Source organism: Saccostrea cucullata, unplaced genomic scaffold (genome assembly GCF_032062105.1).
Source record: "Saccostrea cucullata isolate Sc308-1 unplaced genomic scaffold, CSIRO_AGI_Scuc_v1 ctg637, whole genome shotgun sequence".
Taxonomy (NCBI): Eukaryota; Metazoa; Mollusca; class Bivalvia; order Ostreida; family Ostreidae; genus Saccostrea; species Saccostrea cuccullata.
The window spans coordinates 91,058-116,736 of record NW_026929309.1 but is presented as its reverse complement, the minus strand read 5'-3'; the positions used below and the strand labels follow the sequence as shown (position 1 = coordinate 116,736).

Below are 25,679 nucleotides of genomic sequence, written 5' to 3'. Positions count from 1 at the left end.
GTGCGTATCATTCTGTTGATTAGAACTCATATACCGAACCATACCTGGCCAAATCGATATGTAGCGGTAATGGGTTGTTTTGGGTTGATTCAATATGTATAGCGGTAATATGAGTTGTTTTTAGCCGGGAAAATAAAGCGATAATGATCGGTCGAAAATCTGAAAAAATGTAGCGGTAATGAGTTGAAAGTTTTGGCAATGTAGCGGTAATGTTGTCCTCCCATCTTGATTTACTGAGACACTTTAATATCGATCTTTTTGGATAAAGATAACAACTAGGAAGAATAAACAAGAAATAAATAGTGGAACCCCTACCTAGATAATATCAGGCTGTCAAAACGAAGTGCATAAAGGAAATCTGGTTCAGTTTGAAAAAGGTATGTTTTCTTACGACTTTAAATTCTTTTAATTTTTCCATAACCACTACTTTTTTATCGATAGCAATAATTATTAACAAATGCAGGTAATCTATCTCTAACAATGTTTGTGCACTCATGAGAAAGCATTTTTTTCTCCGTTTTTACTTACAAAAAATTGAAACTAAATCTATTATTCACTAAAATCTATAAAATCAGACTAATTTTGATAACTTCTCAAGATTACTCCTGTAAAATACATAAAATGATGGACATTGCTTTTATTATGTAAGGTGAATCAACAAATATGCAAGTGCTTTCAAACATACTAGTATATTGCATTTTGCTCAGATATTTTTAATGTGCCCGTGAGAAGCCGTTTCAAATGGGAAAGGGGGGCAACTGAGCTGAAAATCAGCAGTAAGATCTTCAGTTTCGACAGACCTGTTTCAAATCATGTGTGAATTCTCTGATATCCTTACCATACTTATTGGACATTTGAAGGGTTAACTTTTCTAACAGAAAATAAACCAATAAAAGGTTACTTTATTTGACTTTGTTTAGTTGAAATGCTTTGCAACATTGCCTTATCGCTAAATAGCCCCACCCTTTCCTCCGATGAAGGTAAGACAAATATTCCTTGGAGTGCAAAAAATCATTCAAAAACTTGTATCGAATAGATTTGAAATAGCAGAACTGTATAACTACATTAACTTGCTTCATTTATTCTAAAACTTTGATTTCTAAATTTTTTTTGTTATATAATTTTCAATAAAATAAAAATACTTAAACTTAGACAGCAAATTTGTAGTGGCAATTATGCATTTTAACAATTTTTTTTGCATAAACTATTTACAGATTTAGTTTCGACAAACATTTAACGAAATGGCTACCCCCATTCTTGGGCACAGGAGATAATAACATGCGACCTTTGTGACAACTCCACCCAACAGTTTTGTAACAACTGTCAAGTCAGTTTATGTGTGGACTGCGTCAGTAAACTTGTGGACAAATTCAAGTGTCAAACACACGACATTGTTCCCTTTACAAACAGAAAGATACAACTGGTGTTTCCTGAGTGTGAAATTCACCCACACCAGAGATGCGAGGCCCATTGTCTACAGTGCGATGCCCCCGTCTGCATGAAATGTGTCATCACTTCCCATAATGGACACAACGTGAAAGACATACCAAACATCTTCAACGACAAGAAAAAGGAAATCCAAAAGGAAACACTGGAAATTGAATCCAGCATTATTCCAAAATACAAAAAGAAAAACGAAGATAGTGACAGGGATATAACTTTATGCTTGGAAAAATATTTTGATCTCGAAAAAGAAACAGAGAAACAGAGAACAATGTGGCATCGAGAAGTAGACAGCATCTTTAATAAATTCGGAACTTTGATCACATCCATGAGAGAAAACCACCTGGCTGTATTAAAAGCTAACCAATCTAAACTCAGAGGCATGATTCCAGAAATCCTCCAAACAGTTAAAAGAAACAAAGAGATCATGAAGTCCAATAAAGTCTCAGAAGTGACTAACCACGAATCAAACCTTGTTGAATACAGGAACTCTCTTGCAGATCCTAGTGTGCCGATTCCTTCCCTGAAAACCAGTACAGTCCAAGGGAAAGAATTCAGTATAGAGCTAGAAAAATACAAAGCAACTCTTACACAGATATCGCTATCCAGTCTGAAAGAAGAAGTATCTTTTTCATCAACGAGAGAGTTGTTGGACAAAGTCAGAGTTATTGCAACAATTCCAACTGGAGTGAAACCTCTACATAGAGTGGTGGCTGTCGGAGGAGATAAAGCTTGGGTTAGTGGTTTAGATAAAGCTCTGAAATGTGTGAACATATACGGATCTGTAGAGCAGATCCTTGCCCTCACACAGCAAATCTATCCTAGTGATATATCACTAACAAGGGAGGGTGAACTGATATATAGTATTTCTGAAGATAGAACTGTCAACATTGTCAGACGCGAGGGGATAGAGATATTGATCAAAACACCGCAAGAATGGACTCCAGAAGGACTGAGCTGCACTAAGTCAGGAAACATACTGGTCACTCTAAGTAATAGACAGCAAAAAATGATTGCCCGCTATCATGGACAGGAAGTAAAGCAGGAAATATTCAAAGATGAAAATGGAAAAGCCCTTTTTGCAAGTGGTAAATTGGTGCCTTTTATTGCCGAGAACAACAATGGAGGCATTTGTGTTTCTGATATTAATGCCCAGACAGTTGTCGTACTTGATACAACGGGAAGAGTACGATTTCGATACAATGGTAGACCAGCCGGAAGGAGAAAGGGGTTTGTTCCAAGAAAAATTGTGACAGACTCTATGAGTCAGATCATTGTGGAAGATTTAAGAAGTGACTGTCTGCATATTCTTGACCAGGACGGACAGTTCCTGAAATGTCTAGATAGGTGTGGAATACCCAAGCCCTGTGGATTGAGTGTGGACAGTGAGGGGAGGTTGTGGGTAGGACTATTTGAAAAAGGAGAAATAAAGGTGATCAGGTACATGATATAAAACTATGATGTCAAACACATCAGAAAATGGCTATGTACAACTTGTGGACTTGTTGCTTACATTTTTATTTCACGCATCTTCTTTATGTATAGTTATATTATCAATTATTATATATATTTAGATAAAGTATATACAAAACACATACATGTATGAATACATCCTTAAATTTCATGAAAGCTTTTGCAAATCCATTCTGAATAATGTGATTTTGATTGAACTTTGTCGACATTTATGTTATACAGTATGGAAAAGCTTTTTTGGCCAACACAGTTTTAAACATGAAGGCAACCTGGGGCCTTCATTCAAGCAAACCTCCGATTCCCACTGCAAAAAACTATCCAAACGTAAATAAAGACCTTAAAAAATCCGTCTTCGACAACAAGCAAAATGAATTCTAGTTCTAAAATTGGATAGTTTTGGTTCTTACTACAAGATAGGGATGATACAGATTAGGGCGGAACTTTGGATACATGCTGAAAGATAAATAAAATTTTCAGTTAGCCAGTGCGTACGACAGGAGTACATGTAGCAAGTTGACAGGGAATGTTTCCTACACCATGACACCTGATTTCATCTTTAATGTTTTGTTGGTCAATTTGTGTTTGCTCTTCTCTCCATTTCTATTGTTTATTTCGTGTGAATGATGTAGCCCATGTGCCTGTTGTTTATAAAAAGCTTCCTTTTTTACTCCTAAATCTGCCAATCACCTCCAGGCTTAAAATTAAGCTTGGAAGCCTTATTGTACATATGTTGAAAGATATGGAGATAACGAGCAGTTTTCAATATCAAAGTCCATAAACAATACAAAATAGGAGCAGAGCAAACACGGACCTCCGAAACATCTTAGGTGGGATCAGGTGCCATGGAGGAGTGAGCATCCCCTGCTGACCGGTCACACCCGCTGTGTGCTCCTTGTCATGATCGGGATATAATGGAAAAATCTGTCTCAATTCAGTGTATAAATAATGGACAAACAATTGGTATGAAAAACGTCCGTCAGCATTTTGGCTCAATGATAAATTGTATTTGCTGACAAGGTCATTGTATCGACCATAGAACTTACGAAATGATGACTTTAGACGAGACTGCTAGTATTATTATTTCATCAACCTGCTTGTCAATAATTATCTCGTTTTAGATAATGTTCATACGTAGAGTATCCTCTTGCGCATCGAATCAACTGAGGTATATATACTCCGTATGCAGGTGATGAAGGTACATTGCTGCATAAGGAAGTTTATGATAGAAAAGTTAAAGTCATCACGTTTATCATAGAGTTTGGTTGTTAGATTACCATTAACGTCTTTTTCAAGTAAAATATCCAAGTATGAAACAGATGTGTCAGACTCTGTGGTATCTTTTATCTCAAGCTCTCCAGGATATATCGTATCGACGTAGGAATGGAAATTAACATTGTTAACTGACAATACGTCGTTGATATATCTAAATGTCGAGTTGAAGGCCACAGCAAGTGTTTTCTTCTTTTCACGCATTAAGATTTTGCACAAATTCTGCTTCATGGGAATGTAAAAATAGGTCTGCTAATAACAGAGTGCAATTGGTACCCATGGGAATTCCAATAGATAGTTGGAAGACCTGGTCTCCAAAACCCACAAAGATATTGTCAATCAAAAACTCAAGCATCTTTTTGATGTCAACTTCAGAGAACCTGTGTGTTCAATCAGAATGCGTTTTAACAAAAATAATTTTGCAAATGACCAATGACCAGGTAAGTAAATGTACGACTTCCATTTTTATTGATAAAGCAGCTGCCAATGATATCAAAAAGCCTGGACTTTAATTTATCACGGGGAATGGTTGTGTATAAAGTTGAAAAGTTGTAAGTTTTTAAGCTGTTGATTTTGGTAAAATCTTGTGATTTCAAATTGTCCAAAAGTTCTTTGGAATTTTTGAGTACCCACATCTGATTTACACCACTTCTTGAATATATTATTGCACAGTACTCTTGAATTTTTTTTTCCTTCACTACTGTCAATATCTTAGTGAGGAGTAACGAAAGAGGCTTGATTGAACATTTACTGGAACCCGCAATGTATCTTTGTTTGTAAGGATTTTTATGAAGTTTCGGAATCCAATATATACAGGGTGGTTCAAATTCATTTTGGCTCTGTGGAATATTAAAAATATTTAAAACTAGTGTTTATGGTCTACTGCAATAAATGTTTAAGTTAAGGGAGCCAGTAATTATTGGAAAAGTAAAAAAATTTACCCACCATTACCTTTAGTATGAAACCCTATTTCTGGAACCTTATTGCACATATAAAGGAAGTCACCAATCACTCAATAAAATGAATTAATTACTCCAAAACAAAATGGAGAGGTAATCAGGGAACAAATTTTTTGTACAAGAATTTCTTTTTTGACATCTGATCTCTGCCAGTTGAAAACTGAAATACCTTAACCCAATCTATATATTCCTAAATGCGAATTGACCACTAAGAAAAATGTAACAGGTAAAGTATGGATCCATGTTTTTTTAAAAAGAAAATTACAGGTTTTTCTTTCCAATTTGGTCCCCTCATTAAAAAAGAATTTTTAAAAATCCTTTTGCATATGTTCAAGGCACCAGCAATCACATTTCATGAGATGAGGTGGCTACTGCTTTTAAAATTAGTGAGGGTAGTTTGAGGGAGAATAATGGATGGCCGGCCCTGGATAACAATTGTGCCAGATCTTTCTTTAAAAAAGGTAGGTATGAAAATATAATATACCATTTCAATTGATGACAGTTGTAAAAGTTTATAGTATAGTCCTTATTGTTTGTCAAACTATTAGCATTGTCAAGACACCAAAGTAGGCTAAGTCATCATGAACAATACAATGAATGACTGATTATGGGGGGGGGACTAAGATCAAATAGTGAACTTTGATTTGGACAGATAATTCTATTTTTAGGTTTGAACTAAAATCCCAAGGTCTAGTATCACTTCTTCTTTCACTTACATTAAAAATTTAAAACCAATATAAGCAGAAATCATATCTGAAACATTAAACAAACTTGAATTCAATGTTTTCTCCTGCATAATGCAGTGGTTAGTGTGTCTGCTCTAGAGTCAAGAAGTAAAGACGTGATCCTTATGTTGCGGGTTTGAATCCCATGTGGGAAGTGGATACTGGTTCTTGGAATGTGACTGTATAAATCAAGGTCCTGTGTTGCAGAAGGTGCTAGCACAAAAGAGAGTCCTTACTGCTCAATGGCTGTAAGTGCAAAATTTGCAGCTCTTAATTGCTAAGTGGTGGCTGTCTCCATAAGAGTGAAAAAAATTCTCGAGAGGGATGTTGAACAACATACAATCAATTCAATGTCTCAGAATTTTTTTTTAATATTAGTCTCTCAAAGTCAATAAATAATAAATAAAGTTCATAATTATACAATTAAGGATATTTTTTGGACAAATGCAAAATTTTTCATAAATAGAAAAGAAATTTTATCACAGTGAGCAATATATAATCAAAGTATACCAAAATAAACATAATTTTTAAAAATAGACAACAAATGGACGGAGAAAGTAAGTTAAGTGCCACAAATTTCAAAAATAACAAACATAACATTGATGTAAAATGTGAAACAATTCACAAAAGCCATAAAGTGGACATTTTTTGCTAAGTCATACACAAGTATTTTTTTTCTCAAAAATTTATATAGTTCAATCAGTAGTTTTCTAAACAAATTTTAAAACTATTTTTTTTTATTATCTTTAAATTATTTTAAAATTCAATGTGGTATGTGTAAATAAAAACAAAATAAACTTTCATTTCATTACAGTCAATACATAATTAAATATTAAGCCTAGTAACACAATGTTGTAAAATAAACACTGTCCAGTTCCTTTGTCTGGTTCCTACTGCTGAGTCAGTAGTTTCACAAGCCAGGTAGCCATGTCTGATCCGCGGAGAATAAAACCAAATCCTGGGTCAAACAAACCCTCCAGGTTCCTGATGTTGGTTCGACTCACCTCAAACGGAATCTACAAACAATGCAAATCATTATTACATGTTGTCATATAAAAATCAAAACTTAAATTGATACAATGCAATCATGAGATTAAGAAATTAAGTTTAATTGTTTATACATCAGGATAAATATAATAAATATATAAAAAAAACTACGCAATAACTCAAAAACTTATGGTCCGACTAAAGCGCTAGAATTAAAATGAAACACAGTAGTTGTAGGCTTGAACTGTTTGCTAACTATAAGGTTCTGATAAATTATGAAGCTATGATTTTCACAGTTTTTGCTAAGGTATGAGATACAAGACATTCTACACACAAGACATTCTACATGAATTGTGTGACATAGAGATAACTTACGTCGCCTGCGGTGCTGGCTGTTTCGGCCTGGTCAGTCAGGACCCCCAGTATAGTGGTCACATCATCCACACACTGCTTCAGTAAACTCTACAGAGAGAAAGATAGGATAATATTACAACTGTCTTAATGTAAATGTTTAATTGATTACTGATCATGAAAAGAGAGAGTATAACATTTACTGTATACAATGTTTTTTTTGTCTAGTGTCAAGGGCAAAAGAGGTGATAATAAAATGAGGACAACAATTTCCCTATATTCAGTTTGAGATAGAAGCAAAGTAGGAATCAAAGACAAATTGGAAAAGATCCAAGAAAAAAATTTCATATAGTCAATATCTTTATTAACTTTGAAACTTAAGATTTTTATTCGTTGCATTTTATTAAACTGGGCAAAAAATTACAAAGTGATTTTTACTAACTTACAAAGTAAATTTTCCTTACGAAAAAAATTAGGAAAAAAGATTGTATACCTCTAACTGTTCATCTCTCTGAACTTTTGGGGACAGAGCCTTGATTCTCTGGGTCTTCTTAGCCTTGGCTGTGGGGGTAGGGGAGGGAGTGATAGGGTCCTTGGATTTCTTCTCTTTCTCCTGCAGTGAAATTTCTACTCTCTGAGCAAGCAGTGCCAATCTGTAAGTTAAAAAAAAGCATTATAAATAATGACTCTGTCAGTGAATTAGAGAAATATGTTTTAAGCAGCAGTTTCTGCATGATTAAAGAAAACAAATCAGCGTTTTCTCATTAGATCTTCATGAGAAGACTGCTCTTCTTCGTGTTTTTGATAGTCTTCTTAACTGAAATATTTCTTTAAAACAAAGCATCTGCTATCTTTAAATTGTTCATTATCTCTTATGCTGATAAGTTTCTTGTCTTTTGGCTGAAAATTTTAAACTTAAGCATATTTTAATCCATATTTTATTTGCCATATGTCATTATTGACCATACCTGTCATGAAGGTCATTCAGCTGGGACAAGGTCACCCACTGGATGCCCGGTTGGTTGACCTTTTTGTTGGACATGGCAAACAGCAAGAGAATTCTGGAGTCTGGACCCACAGCTTCAGGTCTCTGGGGATCATTTTCCTCCAACGAGGGCTGGTAAAACTGTTAAAAATAGACCAAAAGTGAATAAACACATTGAATAAATACGGACACAATATCAAAATTTTTATTCTTAGAAGGTTTATAAAAGTTGATTTTACTTTTTAATTTTTCTGAAAAATTTATGTGGTGGGGATGTAAAAATGATACTGTGCCGATTTTTAAAAATTTTATTTATTGTTTTTTTGGTGGAGGGGAGGAGGGGGGATGGGGGGGTGTTGTGTGACACCCAATATCCGTACTGACCTGTACTGCCACCTCAGTATCGGTGGGGGTGGTGACACTTTTGTCCGGGGGTTGGTACTGGCTGAGATTAGAGCCTGGAGGGGGCGGGGCCTTCCCTGTGATCCCCTGTCCACCTGTCTGGACGTTCTCCTCCTGGTCAGTTGGCACGGTCAGGTTCTGGATGTAGGACTTGTACAATACACTGGCATCCAACCTACAACAAGAATAAATTTTATAACATGAATATTCATTAAAATGAAAAACATTAATATTCATTAAATTTAAGGTAAAAAAGATTTAAACAGTATTGCAGTTGATTCATGGTTGTTTACCAAATTCACCCTCACCTGACAGCAGTAACGGTGGGCAGACTAAGATTGTCGGGGGGATACACGGCACAACATTTCTCACTGTACACCTGTAGATGTGTGGATAGGTATGTGTGGAGCTTAGCGGAACGCCGCGACCAGATACCACCAAACAGCATGGAGCGCACCACGTCATGGTTCATGGTGGTGTCACACTGGGCATGACTGATAAACCCGAGGTCAAAGTCTGGGCCAAGATCACCAGGGTCGGTGTCATCCTGTGGTGAGTTGTCTGACTTGATGCTGGAGGCAGAGATGGTAGAGGTACTACAAAGTCTCTGTAACACTGTCTGGTAACCTAGAAAATAGGAAAAATTCCATTCAGAAACTCCTTACAGTATGACTGGTCTCTGTCCTTAGATATCATACACATCATAGAAAAGTTGCATGTTTTTTTGGTTTTTTTTAATTTTATATAGTGTTTATTTTTATTCGAATATTATTGAAATAGAGTGCTAACATGATCTTTCCTAGATAACTTAGGATAAGTAATCCATGCAATTGAAGTCTGCAAATTTCTTCACTGAATATTCTCTGAAAGATTTCCTCTTTGTTAAAGCCCATTCAGATTACTATACCCAGGAAGTGGATCCACCCCAGGTCTTTAGCTCCGTCCTTCGCTCGGTTCACCTGTTCTTCATAAGTCTCCACCTTCTTCACTTCCTGTGCCTCAATCAAGGGAGCCAACTCCTCCTCTATTTCATCTGCAGCAAAAAAAAACACAAGGATTGATTTTCTTACACTTGTATAAGGTATAAATTAAAGAAAATGATGAGCTTTCATTTCATCTCCCTATTATGAGGCAAAAAAATTTATTTGAAAGATGTAAAAGAATTGGAAAGGATATCAAAAAAATTTCACGCAGTTTTACAAAATGATTCAAAATAGATGAGATTAAAAATCATATTTCATTTTTTTTAGCCATGCATGACTCTCCTCCTGTAAAACTACTGATCATTAGACATCTTACTTTTATACACTTTCTTCTTTTCCCCTAACACATAAGCACTGACAAGATCCAAAGCCACGAAGTCTGGGATGTTCTCCTGCGCAGTCTCCGGGAGTTTTTGTGACGTGACGCTGACGTCCCCGATCAGTAACACACGAGCTCTCTGGGCCTCTGCCACCGCTGCAGCACATCTGATGGCCAGCCACGCCGCGCGGCGTTCCTTCTCCTGGTCACCCACCTCATCACTCTTACTGGACTTGGTCCTACTGCTCAGACGGTCCTTCTTACTCTGTTAACAAAATCACAGTGTCAAAATAAACTCAATACTAGCACTCTTATAATCATGATACAGATCAATATAGTACCTAAAACCTATCAAGTATTTATGGTAAAGATATAATGCTGAAGAAAAAAAAAGGCTAGAAAAAATACTGCATTATAAAAAATGAGATCAAATCCTTTCTTAACTTAGTTTTTGCTAAAGCATTATTTAAGGTTACTACTTCATTTTTCATATTAAGTGGAATAATTTAAAGTGATTTTAGGGTGTTAAAGCAGTAAAAATTCAATCTGTAATAAAATTCTTAAAAAATCTCTGTCCTCCCATACAATATCAGCAGACATCCAGCTTTTCTATTGATCAATTCTATGTTATTGTACAGTAACAATATACAGATATTGAGCAGAAGTCACACATTTTAAGTAGAGTCCTTCCATTCAGTTTTTAAGATTTTCCCTGCACCAAATAGCAGTTCTACTTTATGAGACTTTAGGCTTTAGAGACTTTCAGAGAATTGTTAATCAAAAGAAGTCAATGCTACAGAACTAAAAGTTTCACACACTATTTCTTGTATATACAGTGCAGGAAAATCCCTCTTTATACATGTATGCCCGATATCCTGTTTTCAGAGCTTTGACACCAAAGTCTAACAGTTACTGTAATCGATGTACATGTATAACAGTACTCAATACAAACTCAGTATAGCTTGAAAATATATCACACATAATACTTAATTGATATTTACTTTGAAATCACAATTAAAAGTTTTCCTTCATGCACAACACAAGTCATGCAGTGATGCGATGAACTGAATATGTCGACTGCTTTAATTCTTTAAAATGAAATATGAAAATGAATTTAATGTTTTAACTTCAAACAGAAGTCAATGAAAGTTGAAATGACATAAAAATGAAATAAAATTTTGCATGCACTTTTGTTTTGCATGAAAAATGCATTAAGCAATAAATCTTTTTTTTTCATTCAAAAATAAACTTATGCACACAGAACTGTAATCAACAACTAATTTTTGTATCAAATTTGAGCACTTGAAGACAACTATTTTTTTCCTTTATAAGCCCAGAAAACAAAATGTTAACAAAGTCCTGTAATATGAACTGGTTAATTATAAGCTCCTGACAAAAATCTAAAGCATGTATTTGACAGTTTAATTACCCTCTCTGGTGTAGACACAGGGGAACCCTGTAATGTCAATTTATTTGTCTGAAATTTTTATTTATCTCTTGTGATTACTATACAAAGATAAATAGGTAATCAAAAATTACAAAGCTCACCTCAACAAATTTTATCAGTTTATGTAATACAAATCTCACATCATATTTTCTTAGTAGTTAGTATTTATCCTGACAACAATATTCATGCAAGTTCTGTTAAAATAGGTCTTAAATTTTATTGTCTATTGACCTGTTCCAAAAACTTTAACCTGGAAACTCATATGGAAAATGCAGGTCAGATCCAGCATCCAAAACAAGTCTCGATTTTCCATCCTTAGATGCATCATCTATGCAAATTTGGTCAGGGTAGGGCTTACAGTTTATTGGAAATAACCTGGTCACTCATCTGGAAAAAGTAGAACAGATCCAGCATCCAAAGCAAGTCTTGTAGTGTCCATCCCTAGATATATTATCCATGCAAGTTTGGTCCCAGTAGGGCTTATAGTTACTTGGGAATGGACCTACTCCAAAAACTTTTAACCTGGTCACTCATCTGGAAAATGTAGGTCAGATCCAGCATCCACTGCAAGTCTTGTAGTGTCCATTCCTAGATGCATCATCCATGCAAGTTTGATTCAAATAGGGCTTATAGTTACTTGGGAATGGACTTGCTTCTAAAACCTGGGACACCAAAACCGAGGCCAACGCCTGGGGTATAGCATAAGCTCAATGACATCTCAACTTCTCAACTTCATTGCGGTGAGCTAAAAATCTACTGAATCGTAAAATTTATTACACACTCTTCTGATTTTACAAAAAAAATCCAAAGAATGTTATGAATGCCCATAGGTCAAATACAGGGCTCTGTCTGCATAATTATATTCATATTCTTTTTTCTTCACTTCCTATCAAACTTCCATCGTTGAAGTTCCATATTCACGATCGTTGTAAGAAAATAGGATGACTATTTTGCTAAATCTTATCATCCATTCAATCAGAAACCCAAATTATCTTCTTGGTGACAGAGAAATGTCTTTTTATAGAATCCTTTCCTCATTTAAAGTAGCAACCAGTAAATTGAGAATATAAATCATATATTAATGATAGATGTTTTTATAGATAGTCATCCCCAAATAAATACAGATAAATGAAGCATGTTTTGTTTATCTATCAATCATGCATAAATCTTGCATCTTTTATATCATGCATAATACATCTACTATCTTTCTATTCTTTCCCTAATGATTGACGTATATAAGCCACACCCCTGACTCCACCCCTTACCTTCCAGGACTTGGTCTTCCGTGAGCTGTCCGTTTTGGCACTGGTAGGTTCCAGTGGATCTTGAGACTCCGTGACAAATTCCAGCCCATTGTTGTCCTTTAGAGTAATCAGCCCAGAACTCTGTAGGTAGACTAGGGCAATCTCCATGTAGGCCTGTCTCATCAGTCTACAACAGGGCAATAAATACAATACAGAGGGCAATACACATAATTTACATAATTAAACCAATACACCCCAGAGGCCTGTTCAACAGAGCCAGTGCTTGCAAACAAATCTTTTGGAGGTATAAGGAATTTGATAGCGTGCTAAAGAACCTGCACTCTGTTAAACAGACCTAAGGACATACTCCATCTGTCCAGAGAGTTTGTGACTTCATTCTATTGAGAAAGGGGCATTGATTATACACAGTCAAGGACATTATTATTTGATGATGTCATTTCTACAGCGCTTACCCCAAATCATGGTCATTATTGAAGCTGGTAGTAATGGCCTCTAACAGAGTTTCTGCTGCTTTCCTGGGTGGGAACTTTCCGTGGTACACCAACATACGCTGTACTTTACCTGTTAATAAAAAATCCATTTGTTAACTATTAGTAAAAAGCTGTTAACATATCAATAAATTAGGGTTTTCATATATACCAAAACACATCTCGGGGGAGTATTTGGACGTTACAGATGCAGCCCAGTTTATCTGTATAATCTATCTTAATTAAAACAGGTTTGGCCTCTGACATTTGATAAATATGAGGTGTATTAATTACTAGTATCATTTGCTTTTTGTGATAAATTTTGCAGTTATTTCAAATGTTATGCCTACAGCTCAAGCCAAGAAATTTACACCTGGCTTACTTAAAAATCAAATTTCAATTTACAAGTACACTGTAATAAATTAATACACATACCAAGGTTCAGTAAGATTTCGGCCTCCAGATTTGCCTCCCTTGTGACGCTGGCCTGGGACAGTTCTCTGGCAGTCATCAGGACTCCCAGGGCAGCGGACCACAGCTGTACCGGGTCTTTATCTGAACTGTTAACAAAGAAATACACATGTAAAATTACTGTTTTCCTAATTATGTTAGCTAGATTGATTTTTAGATTAATTTTATAAAAAAAATGAATGATAACATCTCTTGGAATTTCATAAATTTAAGCACCATTGTCTAATTCTTACCCACTATAAATATAAAATATATTTTTACTAAACAGACATCTTACCCGCTGCGGATGTATTTAGCAGCGTTGCGACTGGCGGTGTGTCCCACCGTCAGATCTGTATTTATTATTCATTTTACTTATCCGCTGCAGATGTATTTAGCGGTGTTGCGACTCCTTAGTTTGACCTGTATTTATTATTTATTTGACTTACCCACTGCGGATGTATTTGGCGGCATTGCGACTGATGGCGTGCCCGACCCTCAGCTTGATCTGTACCAGCTGTAACAACTGTGGGAGGTAAATATTCTTCATAGGACTGACAGGGGCAGAGAACTGTGACATCTGACTGGGGTAATAATGCTCGATTGCCTCCCCTAGTCTCTCCAACTGTAAACAATATAATTATTCGTAATTATTTAACAAAGACTCAACAATTTTTTTTACCTTGTACACAAAGATATATTGAGATTTTGCAAGCAATTTTGAAAATTTATAGTACGAAATCAATTCAATGTACAAAACTTTTTTAAAATATTTAATATATTATGCTATGAAAATAAAAATCTCACCATACAATGTCATATAAATGATTTAATTATCAAGTACTCTTAAATCAATTACAGCATTAAAAACTGCACACTCAATTTTGGACATTACAAAATAACTGACCCCTGGCTTACAATTTTTACATATCTGTACCTGTTTAAGTATGAGGTCCTGGGCCTCTAAGTACTGGTCCAGTGTACGCTCAGTAAACAGTGCTGTCTCATCCTCCCTCTCCACAGCCTCGAGGTCCGTCCTCAGGAGCAGGGCTCGGGTCAAAAGTTGCTCCCCGGGGATAGACAACTTAGGGATCTTCTGTAACAGCTTAATGGCATCCTGTAAAGGTTTCAAGAAGTTAGTTTATTTTCAAAAATAATTTTTTCAAAATCTTATTTTTCCAGATCTTAGAAACTTTCCCAAATTTTTCTAATACAATCTTTGAATAACTTAATATGAAGTTTTGGTTATAATAAACAGTGCAGAATTTTCACATAAATTTTCAATATACAAAAATATTTGAATATCCATAAATTGAAGAAAAAATTGACAATAATTTGTTACAGTATTTTACACAGACCTGCAGCAGAGAGACAGTGTGTTCCAGACTCTTGCCCTCTGTGATGTTAAGTATGGCGCCCTGTATAAAGAACTCAGCCTGCATTTCTACATCGCCACAAGCCTCTGCCTCACCAAGACCCTCAATACAATACTGACGGCAGTCTGCCAGCTCTTGTAGAACTTTAGTTTCAGGGTCTGTAAACAATAAATATAAGGGTCACTCTATAGATCTTAAATTGTTCACTGTATACAGTCATGTATATTACCCTTTACAACTGAATTGAAGTGAATGTTGTTGAATTTGGATAACATCTTGATGACTATATACATGTATAATGCAATTTTCTTAAAATTTATATTTGACATGACCAAAACAGTTAATAAATGTAATAGCTGTAAACCATAGTTTATTTACTAGTACAGTTTTATTTGGTAAACTTAGTGCAAAACTTAGTTCTGAAGGATAACACCAATTATGTTAATACTGTTATTCCTAAGCTTTTTTTTCCCCACAAATATATGCTATATTATTAACTAATGAAAATACTCATGTTTCAACATTAATGATTAACATAAGATTATATATATTTTGTTCTTGTAAAAGTTGACCTTTGCCCTCTCACCTTTGATCTCTCCCAGACTGCGGACCTCCATCATCAGACATTTCACTAGAGCCTGTCGACAGTCCAACCATAACCGAGCATCCAAGCGTGACCGACTCTGGAAGTTCTGGTACTGGAACTGGCTATTTTCCGGATGAACGATTTTAACGTTAGCATGGGTGTCCTTCCTGGGACCTGATCCTTTCAGAGAAGAGGGTCTGAAAATTGAGAAATACTTAAATCAAATTCACTGTGATACCTATTTTGAAATTAAATATAGGGACACTAAGGATAACATATATGGCCAGTACTGTAAAGGAATAAAATTTAATTTAAAGTACTGTAATTACATACATGTATGTGCAACAGGTACAGGACTGAGTTTGTTCCCCAAAGGTTGAGTATATCCACAAAATACAGATCTCCCATACAAATTTTAGAATGATAAGATTTTTTTTATATTTCCCACAAAATAAGTATAACAGAAATTAAAGACTTGCCAGGACAGGTTAATGTTACAAGTTTCCTCTTACTGTAATATTTCATTGAGCTAAGACTCTAAGATTAAAGATGAACATATCAGAGAATATTGCAAGAGTGCAACTAATATGTCATATCTACAGTGGTGAAAGCTTTGAATTGTATATCTCTCATGTGAATATCTACTACAAGATGGCCTCTGTGTACATCTGTGACTGTATAAAAGCTTTTTTTCTGTGATACCAATAAAAATTAAGAAAACATAATGGCATAAGAAATTTGTTCATAAATCAGCTGACTGACCATATTAGATATTTCTCCTTATTTTTTCTTAGTTTTCATTGATTCAGAAAGCATATATTAAGTGACTAAAGAAAAAAAAATCTTATGAAAAAGAGAAAATAACATTTCATTCAGCAAAATAAACAATCATGAATAAAACAAGCATTGCATCTTTTTGATAAATAAAAAATGCAAACAATTGTAAAATAAAATCTTTGGTTGTTGGGCCTAATAACTTTAAATTCTGTAGAAATAAAAAGCAACAAGAAATTGATGGAATAGAAAATTACTGTTTGTGTTATATACTACATCTATTTTACCTCTCCGATAATTCAAAAGGATCTTCTCTGTAAGTCAACAATAATTAGTAAAATAATTAATCATAGATGTCAATTAATTTAATGGATTAAATGATATATAACATAGAACTCCAATACATATTTGACTTAAAACTGCCAAGATGTCATTCTAATTTGTTTAGAAATCCTGGTACAGTTAAACTTTTCTAATCTGAAAATCGCGTTATCCGAAATCTTGTCTAACATGGTTTATACCATATAAGCAGAATTTTTAGCGAGGATTTAATTTTGGCATTATTAGCGAGGGTGCCGAGGTCGCTAAAAATGAATATCGCTAAAAACTATTTGCACTTAATTTGTAACAGCTTCTTCAGTGAGCTTTTTAAAATCTCTAAAATTACATTTTGCTTAAAATAAAATGCCAAATTTTAAAGACAAATCACTAAACTTGCGTCTCGGTAAAATTTTCAATTACCAGGTATACGGTATTTTAAGTCCCTTTAATGGTAAATTCAATCCCACCAATTTATTTAAAACCCATGGTATCGAATTAGACAAGTTTTACTGTATATGCAAATGACTGATATTCCATTCTTAGACAATGACTTCATGGAATTTAACATATACCAGCTGAAAAGAAAAGAAAAGTTAACCCACCTCTTTGTAATTGGAGCCTCTTTCTTGGGTTTAAACAGCTGGGAGTTTTTGAGGAGTTTGAGGGCAGACAAAATGATCCTAGCAGCCATCGGTGCGTGTTGTTTCTGTCGGGAGATCACGGCCTGCTGTAGTTTACACAGGACGACCAACTCTAGTTCCGCTGCTGGCAGAGATTCCAGACCTAGTGATGGAGGATTTATGTATATGATAAGCATGTAACTAAGCTGTCATTACAGTTATTAATTTTACTAGTTATAATAAAGTGTGATATTAAAGACAAAGTTGATTTACAGTTTCCACTTAAATTATAACTTTTACTTATGTCTGACTGATAACACCCTACCCTACCAACCCCAAAAAGAAGCTAATGAACGGGAGGGGGGGGGGGTTAACTAGCATAATACACCTTAAATTAATCAAAGCAAACCAACTGTTGATCACTTTGAAAAGATCTCTTTGTTAGATGAAACAATACAAACAATTCCAAATCATTCTTTTTGTCTGATGATCAAGGAGTCCTATTACAAACCAGATTTGTCGTGTTCTGCATTCTCCAGAATAACCTCAGCAATAGTGGTCACCATCTGATCAGCCATGGTCAGTAGTGTCCCCTTAATCAGCTCCAGGGTCAGGGGTTTCTTACTCTGGGTGAAGCGTCGAGTAGCATGACCACTGTGATGTTCTTCCTCATCCTCATCTCCTCCTGAAAAAGGTCAAAGGTCAATAATATAAAGTTTTCACCCACAATGGAGAAAAAAATCAATGATTTCATAGTTTTTCCGATTTTAAAAGGTGTAAATTTTAAATGCAAATGTATCTTTCCTTTCCCCCTTTTCAAAAATTTTCTAATTTCTCTAAATGAAAATAATTCAATTTCAGTTGAAAACAATGATTGGGACTAAGTTCTGAGCAATGCTACAAACCAATCACAATTCCAGGAACATTTCTGTTCTTTATCTAAGACTTGTGACAGCTCTCTGAATAAGTTGGTAATTTTTCTTGTTCCTTACCTCCATCATCTTTCCTCATGTCCATTGATGACCTCGTAGATTTCCGTGCCCCTCCACTGCTGCTGCTGGACAATTTGAATCCTTTAGAGCCCAGTCCCCCACGGGAGATAGTACTGATAGTGAAAGGCTTAAGGTCCTTCTGTCCATCTGTCAAACTGCAGAAAAAAACATAAATCTATTACAGTGACCATGAAGTATTTAGATTTTAGCAACTTATATACTGAAGAGAAAACATTTTCCTTCATAAGTCCAATTTAACAAAATGAATTCAATTTCAGTTTACATGTATTACTCAATTTCTTTTTTTTTACAACTTCATATTTTTTTCCACAAAAACAAGAAAAAATCATTCAAAGTTTGTTCGATAAAAAAGCTTATTAGATAAAGGATTGTCGACAAAAAGGAGGCAGCTATAGCTAACTGCAGACTTACATGACATCCTCCATCCTTGGGATGACTGGTATGGTGTCCGCCAGGGACACAAACAGGTGGGCCTGTACCAAGGACAGATGACAAGTCATGTGGGGCCCGTACAGGGTGGCCAGACTGGAGGACAGCCTCTTATCTAGGACCATCTCCAGAACCTACAGACAGACAAACAAAGTCAGAATGTAGCTTAATATTAGGACCATTTCCAGAACTCACACATAGAAAAATAAGTGTCCGGCACTTTGTTATTCTAAATTCCCAATAAGCAGAACATATTGAGCAATTTTTTTTATTAACTTAAGTCAAAATCTCACAAATCCACCTCAATGTTTTTGCAGCTAAATGAGTCTAAAAATATTTTCAGGTATCAGTGCATTTCAAACTTAAGTCTACATTTCATAGAAAACTTTACCCTCAGATTGACAGGTTCTGTAATAGGTTTGGATGTGTTGAACTTGAGTGAGCTCATCTTAGATTCCACTTGTCTGAAATGACTGTCTCCGATCTGAGGAAGTCGCTCTCCATGAAGAAGTCGCTGAAGTGTGATGAAGGCCTCGTTAAACAGTCGCAGGTCAGTGAGCACTCTGACTTTGAGTATTCGTCCATCCACTGACCTCTGAAGGTCACGGCAGACAAAGGTTGTCAGGTACTGGTTCAGAGTTAGTAGGGGCAGGACCTACATAGAAGAAAGAAAACTGCCTTTGTACTGAACTTTACAATATTGAATAATTATATATTATTTCACATTTCATGAGAGTTGTTCTTTTTGGCCTACAATCTTTATGCAATAATAATTACATCTGCTGAATATTTTCTCCTTTATTTCTTAAGAAAACACCCATCCATTTGATCACCTGCTTTTCTACAGTCGGCATGTCCTAACTATTTCTTTATCATAAGCTGTTAAAGCCTCTTTTAAAAGCGTATAAATACATTCGCATCATTTTTATCAAAAAAAATCCTTTTATTGAACTTAAAGTTTAAATGATTATTATAAACAGATATAAATATAAACAATAAAATGTACGCATATCGTTATTACTGAAGAAATATCGAAATATCGCCCCCCAAAATCATAACCTGCCTATTTTTCTTTTTTATTTAACATTTGGGGTTTAATATATAACAAAAATAAGAATAAATATAAATATAAAATAGGAACACAATAAAATTTACACCACTTGAGAAAATATTTTTGTTTTACAACATATAAACAACTATTTTGAATAAATTACTCTTATTTGCAAAGAAACAATTTGTCTTATTTCAATGAAAAACAGATTTTATAAAATTAAATATACATTAAGATAAATGTTAAATATGGGTAAGCAAAAACAATTGATAATATTGATTTTTAAGTTTACACTTACAAATAGGTTATGTTTCCCTCTGGCCAGCTCTTCCGTGACCCAGCGGATTGCGGCGATCAGTTGTCTTCCGTCACACCGGAACTTCTCAGACAGCAGGTCCAACCCAGGGACAAGGTTAGTGACCTCACACCCCTCCCCTACCTCATACAGGGCATAGTCTCTGTCAGCCCGGGGGTGGGGCAGAGACGTACGGAACAGGGCCTGTTAACAAATGTAATTTAATTATTAATCAAGGCTGCTGATCAATATCTGTGAAACAATAAACCTGGGCACTCCAAGAAAAAAATCTAAAATTATCGTAATTTTTAGTAAATGCAAGTTTTCAAAATGTAAAAAGACACAATGTTTTTTTATTATGCTTATTAATTTTTATTATGCTTTGGTATTCAATTTCATTAATATTTGTTACCTTGAAGAAATAGCCAGACAGGAAGCAGCATTCCATTCTAAGTCCAAGGTCAGAGGTTAAGATGTACCTAAATTTGAAATAAAAGATTTAAGAGGGACACACTCTAAAAAACATATACCACACATATTTTGATCTATTATCTTATGTCTATCAACCTGATAAGCTAGCTGAACTCTATTTTGTACAAATGTGAGCAGTTAGTCTTACTGTGCTATATTGGAGGCCAGCACACCCCTGATTTACTTTGCAATAATATTGGAACTAACACTCCCCTAACTTACTGTGCGATATTGGAAGCTAGTACACCCCCTGACTTACTGTGCAATGTTGGAGGCCAGCACGCCCCCTAGCAGACACCCCCACAGTCCACATCTCTTGAGGAGATCAGAGCTGATGTCAGTGCTGTCCTTCATCATCCCCCGCCAGGTGTGGAGGGCATCCGTCGTGTTAAGGGTGTGGTCCAGGGACTCAGCCCACCAGCGGTATGCCCCTCTGTAAACAGAGAAAAAAATTATATCTATTTCTGGAGGGGTTAGTAGTCATGAATGTAAATTAAAAAAAATGATTTGATAATAGTAACTTCACTGTGTCAAAGATAAGACAAACAAGAGGTTATGAGGGAAAAAGTAACTGCAAGATTTAAAATTAAAGTTACATGAATTTATATTTTAATGTGAAATGACAATTACCTGATGTTAGAGGCATGGTACTGCAGATTTCCTAATTCATGCATGGCCTGTGCTGCTTGACTTCTCTGGTTCTTGGCCAGCAGCATAGCTACAGAAACAGAAAATGCTGATATCAGATGATAGCAAAAGTTAACTTTTAATAGAGCTATAAAGAGAAAGGCATTACACATCAATCTACAGCCAAAATTGGACAAGTATACCGGTACTATAGATTTCTCATTACTGTATAAAATAGCTAAGAGAGCCTCACTGATTTGTATCAATATTTAAATTTAGTATAGAATAAGAAATATCTAGAATTAATTATGATAAATTTTATATTTTTAATCTTTGTTTGCCTAATTTGTAATTTTACCTCAATTTGTCCAGTTTATTCTTTATATTATGTACATGCATTTGTCACATTCATGTATCTCACGCGTTGAGCTGATATTACAACAAATCCATATCTACCTATTGTCTTTTCATATGACGAGATGACCGTTCCTAGCTGGGACCTGGGCATACATGTGGTCAGTACGTCGTTCATGTCCATAAATTCCTCTCGACTGATGTCCGGTGGCATGGTGGGCTGGGGCTTCGCGGTGGTGGGGACAAATTCTACCCGAGACACTTGGCGACTCAGGAACCCATCTCCAACTACAGCAAAAAAATAACATTAGTTGTACCTTAATAGATAAAGGAAATTCAATTTTAAAAAAAAGTGAGATAAAAGTCTAATTATTTGCATTTTGGTAAAAAAAAAATGAAATAAGACACCCCCACAAAAAAAAAAAAAAAAAAAAAAAAAAAAAAAAAAAAAATATAAAAATAAAACAAAACTATGAATGAAGAATTTAAAACAGGGTGAAATTGTTTGCAAGGTTGAAAGGGCAAAAATAACACCCAGCCAAAATATCCAGTGTGTACAGTGGCTGCACAAGTTTACAAATGGCCTTTCACAATGCTATTAGACCTACCATTCTGCTGTCCTGCTAGGTAGAGTATAAGGAGTTTTCGGCTGTGATGTAGGGCCCTACAGGTGTACTGCGACTTGTCCAGGACCTCCCGTAATGTCTGTAGACTGAGGGGCACGTCAAGGGGTACAGAGACCGAGGTCTGACCGTCCTTAACTACAAAGAGATACAATATCATTGTACCTGTATTCTTAGCTCTGTAAAAAACATCTTTATTTCATTACACAAAGCCTGTCACTCACATGTGCAGGATGAAACTGTGTTATTCAGTCAATTTAATGAACACTTCTGATGATTAATTATTAAGGTTTAAAAAATGGCCTGACTTAAAGGCTTTAAATTGATAACAATCTTGCAATCTTACAATATACATATGCATGTACATACTTGAATATATTCCATGTCCAAGTGGGTCAATGGCTGCCCCTGGAGGGATTTTGGGGAGGTTATTGGGGTCAATGACCAAGGTCAGCTGGGTGTGGAGATAGTCCTTAGAGGTGATGACACCACCCAGCCTCTGCATCAACTGACGGTAGTGTTTCTGGGGTGGTTCCTCTCCCCCCAGATCCTCCAGGAGGGACACAATCTGTCTCTGGGCCTGGACAAGGATCGGGATGACCTGCTCAGCATAACGGTCACTGAAAAGGAAAGAGATATAACGACTGAAAGTAGATACAATAACGGTCACTGAAAGTAGGAAAGAGATCATTCACTGAAAGACAGAGATACAGCATAACGGTCACTGAAAGTAGAGAAAGAGATACAGCATAACGGTCACTGAAAGTAGAGAAAGAGATACAGCATAACGGTCACTGAAAGTAGAGAAATAGACAGTGATACAATATAATGGGTCATTGAAAGACAAGAAAGAGAGAAAGTGATACTCAAAAGTGGTAAAAGCATGTGGTCTAATTCATATGAACATAATGATTTACATGTAACACCAAAACATTACACCAATTACTTAGTGACTCAGAGACAAGATTCAAAGACAAGAAATCTGTAAAGTTAGTTTGACCAGATTGCATAGCTTCGTAATTTTATTTGGTAAAATGAAATTCTGAATTTTTCTGCAAAGTTGTGGACCACAGATTATTACTAATGCAGGTCTAAATTATGAATATTACGTAAGTGTTTTTAAACAAAAATTAAACAACTCACTTGGTCAGTCCACTGAAGCGCATGGCTATGTCTACCAACTTCTCCCACTTCTGCTCATAGAACAACATCTCCAGTACCCTCAGTACAAATCGACTGATAAATCGGATGTCACACACACTGGCGTCGTCTAGGGGGGCCTCAAACTTCAGACTGGCCCCGCCCTTCTCCTGAGTGATGTCCCCTGTCCAGGTCTCAAACAGGTCCCCCAGCTTACGATTCTTACTCTTAGCCTTCAAGTTGAAAAAAAGAGAAATTAAAGTAAGAAAAGGATAAAATTAATGAAAATTGAGTCTCAGACCTGTTTACCCATATCGTTGTCTCTCAGTATTCTTGATTAGATCTGTCCGTGAGATTTGGCATTTGCCAGTAAGATTTCACTTTCCATCGATTTTACATAAATTAATAATAGAGAACAACTGATTTTCTGATTACAAAAACATGGTTTAGGCCATGCAAAGTTTATTACTTGGTTCACAGGCCTTTTTTCAAGAAATATGATGAGGGAGGGAGGCATTTTTTTTTCTTTTTTATTGCCCCCAAAACATAATGAGGCAGCTTTTTACATTGTACAAAACCTCAAAAAATGATGAGGGAGGTGATTTGGTGTTTAAATTTTATTGATTTAGCAATAAAAAGGGTCAATGAGGCACCCTTGGAAGAGATGAGGGAGGGCCTGAGAACCAAAAAATTAATTTTTTTTTGCCTTAACAACATGGTAGTTGTCATTTTAGCGTTTTGGCAAACCAACTTCTCTTATGTGTTTGAAATCTTTCTATCTTTAGCGATTAAAAAGCGTGAAACGTAGACATATTATAACAAAATATAACTACTAAATTCCGAAAGACACGTATTTACGATTTCCGTATTTTTATAATAGCAAAACGTGAGACGTATTTTAGACTAAAAATCCGTATAAAATACGGCGAAATCGTGAGAGTAAACAGGTCTGGAGTCTCCAACAATTTTTTCACTTTGAAGGCGTATATTTTTATATACATTACAAGAAGCAAATGAAGCTGTTGTATAGACTGTTTCATGATAACTGCGGTACTGCTCTTTGCAACGAAAAATCACATGAAAGCAATTGTTACAAATACATCATTTTATTATCTGAATGTAGAGCAATTACTGCAAATAAGTACTACCTCAGTTACCATAAAAGGGCTAATTACCTTATCAGCATGTTTCTCTAGATCGGTCTGTAAATGTACCAGCATGTCCAGTATACAGTCAGCAGCAGTATAGACAGGGAACCACACAATAGATCTCAGATTGTCCACGGTCAGTAGTCCGTCCTCCTGTCCGATCGCCCGTAACAGGGCAGTGTGGGCACAGTTCCACATGGTCCGGCACGAGTCCTGGAGCAAGGTCCAGTGCTGCCCTCTATGAGCCAAGATCTAGAAACAAGGAGAGATAACTCAATGTTCAAGAAACTAAATGATTGACTAGAAAATTAGAACAAACCATTAAGATATAATATTATTTGAGGAAATAAACATTTTTGACAGGTATCAGGGAAAAATGAAAATATCAGTAAATTTGCAAATTGATAAGAAGTAAAGATAGCTCCTAATCTCCTCACTGTTTTCATTTTTTTAATCTTACTCTAAGGCTCTTTTTTACCTAAAGATGTTCGATCTTTTTCTTAAAATGTAAAACCAAAGTACAAAAAACACCACTTTTTTCTAAAGTAAAATGGCAATGAAATTAAAATATCTGAAACTTACCACAGCCTTTTTGAAGTGAGCGAAAGTTTTGGTGAGGGATTCAGTGATTTCCTTGGTAGATATAATGACGTTGTCTATCTCCTTCTGGGTCTGTTTAGGGACTGCGGGGGCATTGCTGGCCTCTGAGCGGTACGTCCTGGGGGTGTCCTCCTGTTCTGGGGGGCAGAAAAACATAGGAGGGGGAGCACTGCCTGTAGAAAATGGGAAAACTTGTTACAGAGGAAGTACTTTAAATTGCAGTAAGGAAAATCATAATTATAATGATACATTATAATTAGACGAATACCAGTTTATATGACAGTTAGATTTTTTATCTGTACTGTCTTAAACGATTTTAATTAAAATCTTAATTTTACATTTCAAATGTCAAGCTTATTGAAAAGACTTTTCATTATTTAACCACAATTTAGCAAAATACATTAAAATGTTGTTTGTTTGTCTGTCTGTCTTTATGAAAACACTAATAGCTAATACAGTTTAAACGTAAAAACGTCATAGTCACAATGATGAAAAAATAAATAATTTTGTTTGTGGCAGAAAAAAAGGTTGTGTGGGGATAAATGCTGAAGTGCTTGAAATAAAAAAAACATCACCCTGGAAATAAAATGCATGCATGGTATACTTGTACATGTGCAGGAAAAATAATTCAAAAAATTTATATAATGAGAAAAAAAGAAGATTTACACAGATTTCATTGAGGTGCAAGGCCCATAAGCATGCATGCAAATCATCTGACAAAATATT

At 35.5% G+C, this 25,679-nt stretch overlaps 2 protein-coding genes across 2 annotated transcripts in view; one reads left to right on the top strand and one right to left on the bottom strand.

The window, feature by feature from the left end:
- The first annotated feature begins 1,498 nt into the window (after nucleotides 1-1,498).
- LOC134280408 (uncharacterized) lies at nucleotides 1,499-2,896 on the top strand. The gene has a single exon (XM_062762810.1). It carries the CDS (start codon nucleotides 1,499-1,501, stop codon nucleotides 2,894-2,896), a length of 1,398 nt encoding a protein of 465 aa, XP_062618794.1.
- Nucleotides 2,897-6,365: 3,469 nt separating this feature from the next.
- Nucleotides 6,366-25,679, bottom strand: part of LOC134280407 (cilia- and flagella-associated protein 54-like) — a 45,332-nt gene continuing 26,018 nt past the window's right edge. The window contains exons 37-68 of the mRNA XM_062762809.1: nucleotides 24,936-25,126; nucleotides 24,381-24,605; nucleotides 23,209-23,438; nucleotides 22,435-22,685; nucleotides 22,051-22,203; nucleotides 21,545-21,730; nucleotides 21,092-21,179; nucleotides 20,721-20,894; nucleotides 20,403-20,469; nucleotides 19,994-20,194; nucleotides 19,036-19,299; nucleotides 18,627-18,778; nucleotides 18,195-18,349; nucleotides 17,714-17,887; nucleotides 17,185-17,365; nucleotides 16,549-16,575; nucleotides 15,488-15,684; nucleotides 14,884-15,059; nucleotides 14,463-14,642; nucleotides 13,975-14,150; nucleotides 13,511-13,635; nucleotides 13,061-13,169; nucleotides 12,609-12,774; nucleotides 11,326-11,352; nucleotides 9,894-10,161; nucleotides 9,502-9,627; nucleotides 8,903-9,221; nucleotides 8,577-8,769; nucleotides 8,176-8,333; nucleotides 7,701-7,860; nucleotides 7,232-7,318; nucleotides 6,366-6,885 (exon numbers count right to left, since the gene is read on the bottom strand). Coding sequence (XP_062618793.1) covers nucleotides 6,760-6,885; nucleotides 7,232-7,318; nucleotides 7,701-7,860; nucleotides 8,176-8,333; nucleotides 8,577-8,769; nucleotides 8,903-9,221; nucleotides 9,502-9,627; nucleotides 9,894-10,161; nucleotides 11,326-11,352; nucleotides 12,609-12,774; nucleotides 13,061-13,169; nucleotides 13,511-13,635; nucleotides 13,975-14,150; nucleotides 14,463-14,642; nucleotides 14,884-15,059; nucleotides 15,488-15,684; nucleotides 16,549-16,575; nucleotides 17,185-17,365; nucleotides 17,714-17,887; nucleotides 18,195-18,349; nucleotides 18,627-18,778; nucleotides 19,036-19,299; nucleotides 19,994-20,194; nucleotides 20,403-20,469; nucleotides 20,721-20,894; nucleotides 21,092-21,179; nucleotides 21,545-21,730; nucleotides 22,051-22,203; nucleotides 22,435-22,685; nucleotides 23,209-23,438; nucleotides 24,381-24,605; nucleotides 24,936-25,126 — 5,312 coding nt within the window. The 3' untranslated portion in view covers nucleotides 6,366-6,759. The remainder of the gene's footprint in view (nucleotides 6,886-7,231; nucleotides 7,319-7,700; nucleotides 7,861-8,175; nucleotides 8,334-8,576; nucleotides 8,770-8,902; nucleotides 9,222-9,501; nucleotides 9,628-9,893; nucleotides 10,162-11,325; nucleotides 11,353-12,608; nucleotides 12,775-13,060; nucleotides 13,170-13,510; nucleotides 13,636-13,974; nucleotides 14,151-14,462; nucleotides 14,643-14,883; nucleotides 15,060-15,487; nucleotides 15,685-16,548; nucleotides 16,576-17,184; nucleotides 17,366-17,713; nucleotides 17,888-18,194; nucleotides 18,350-18,626; nucleotides 18,779-19,035; nucleotides 19,300-19,993; nucleotides 20,195-20,402; nucleotides 20,470-20,720; nucleotides 20,895-21,091; nucleotides 21,180-21,544; nucleotides 21,731-22,050; nucleotides 22,204-22,434; nucleotides 22,686-23,208; nucleotides 23,439-24,380; nucleotides 24,606-24,935; nucleotides 25,127-25,679) is intronic.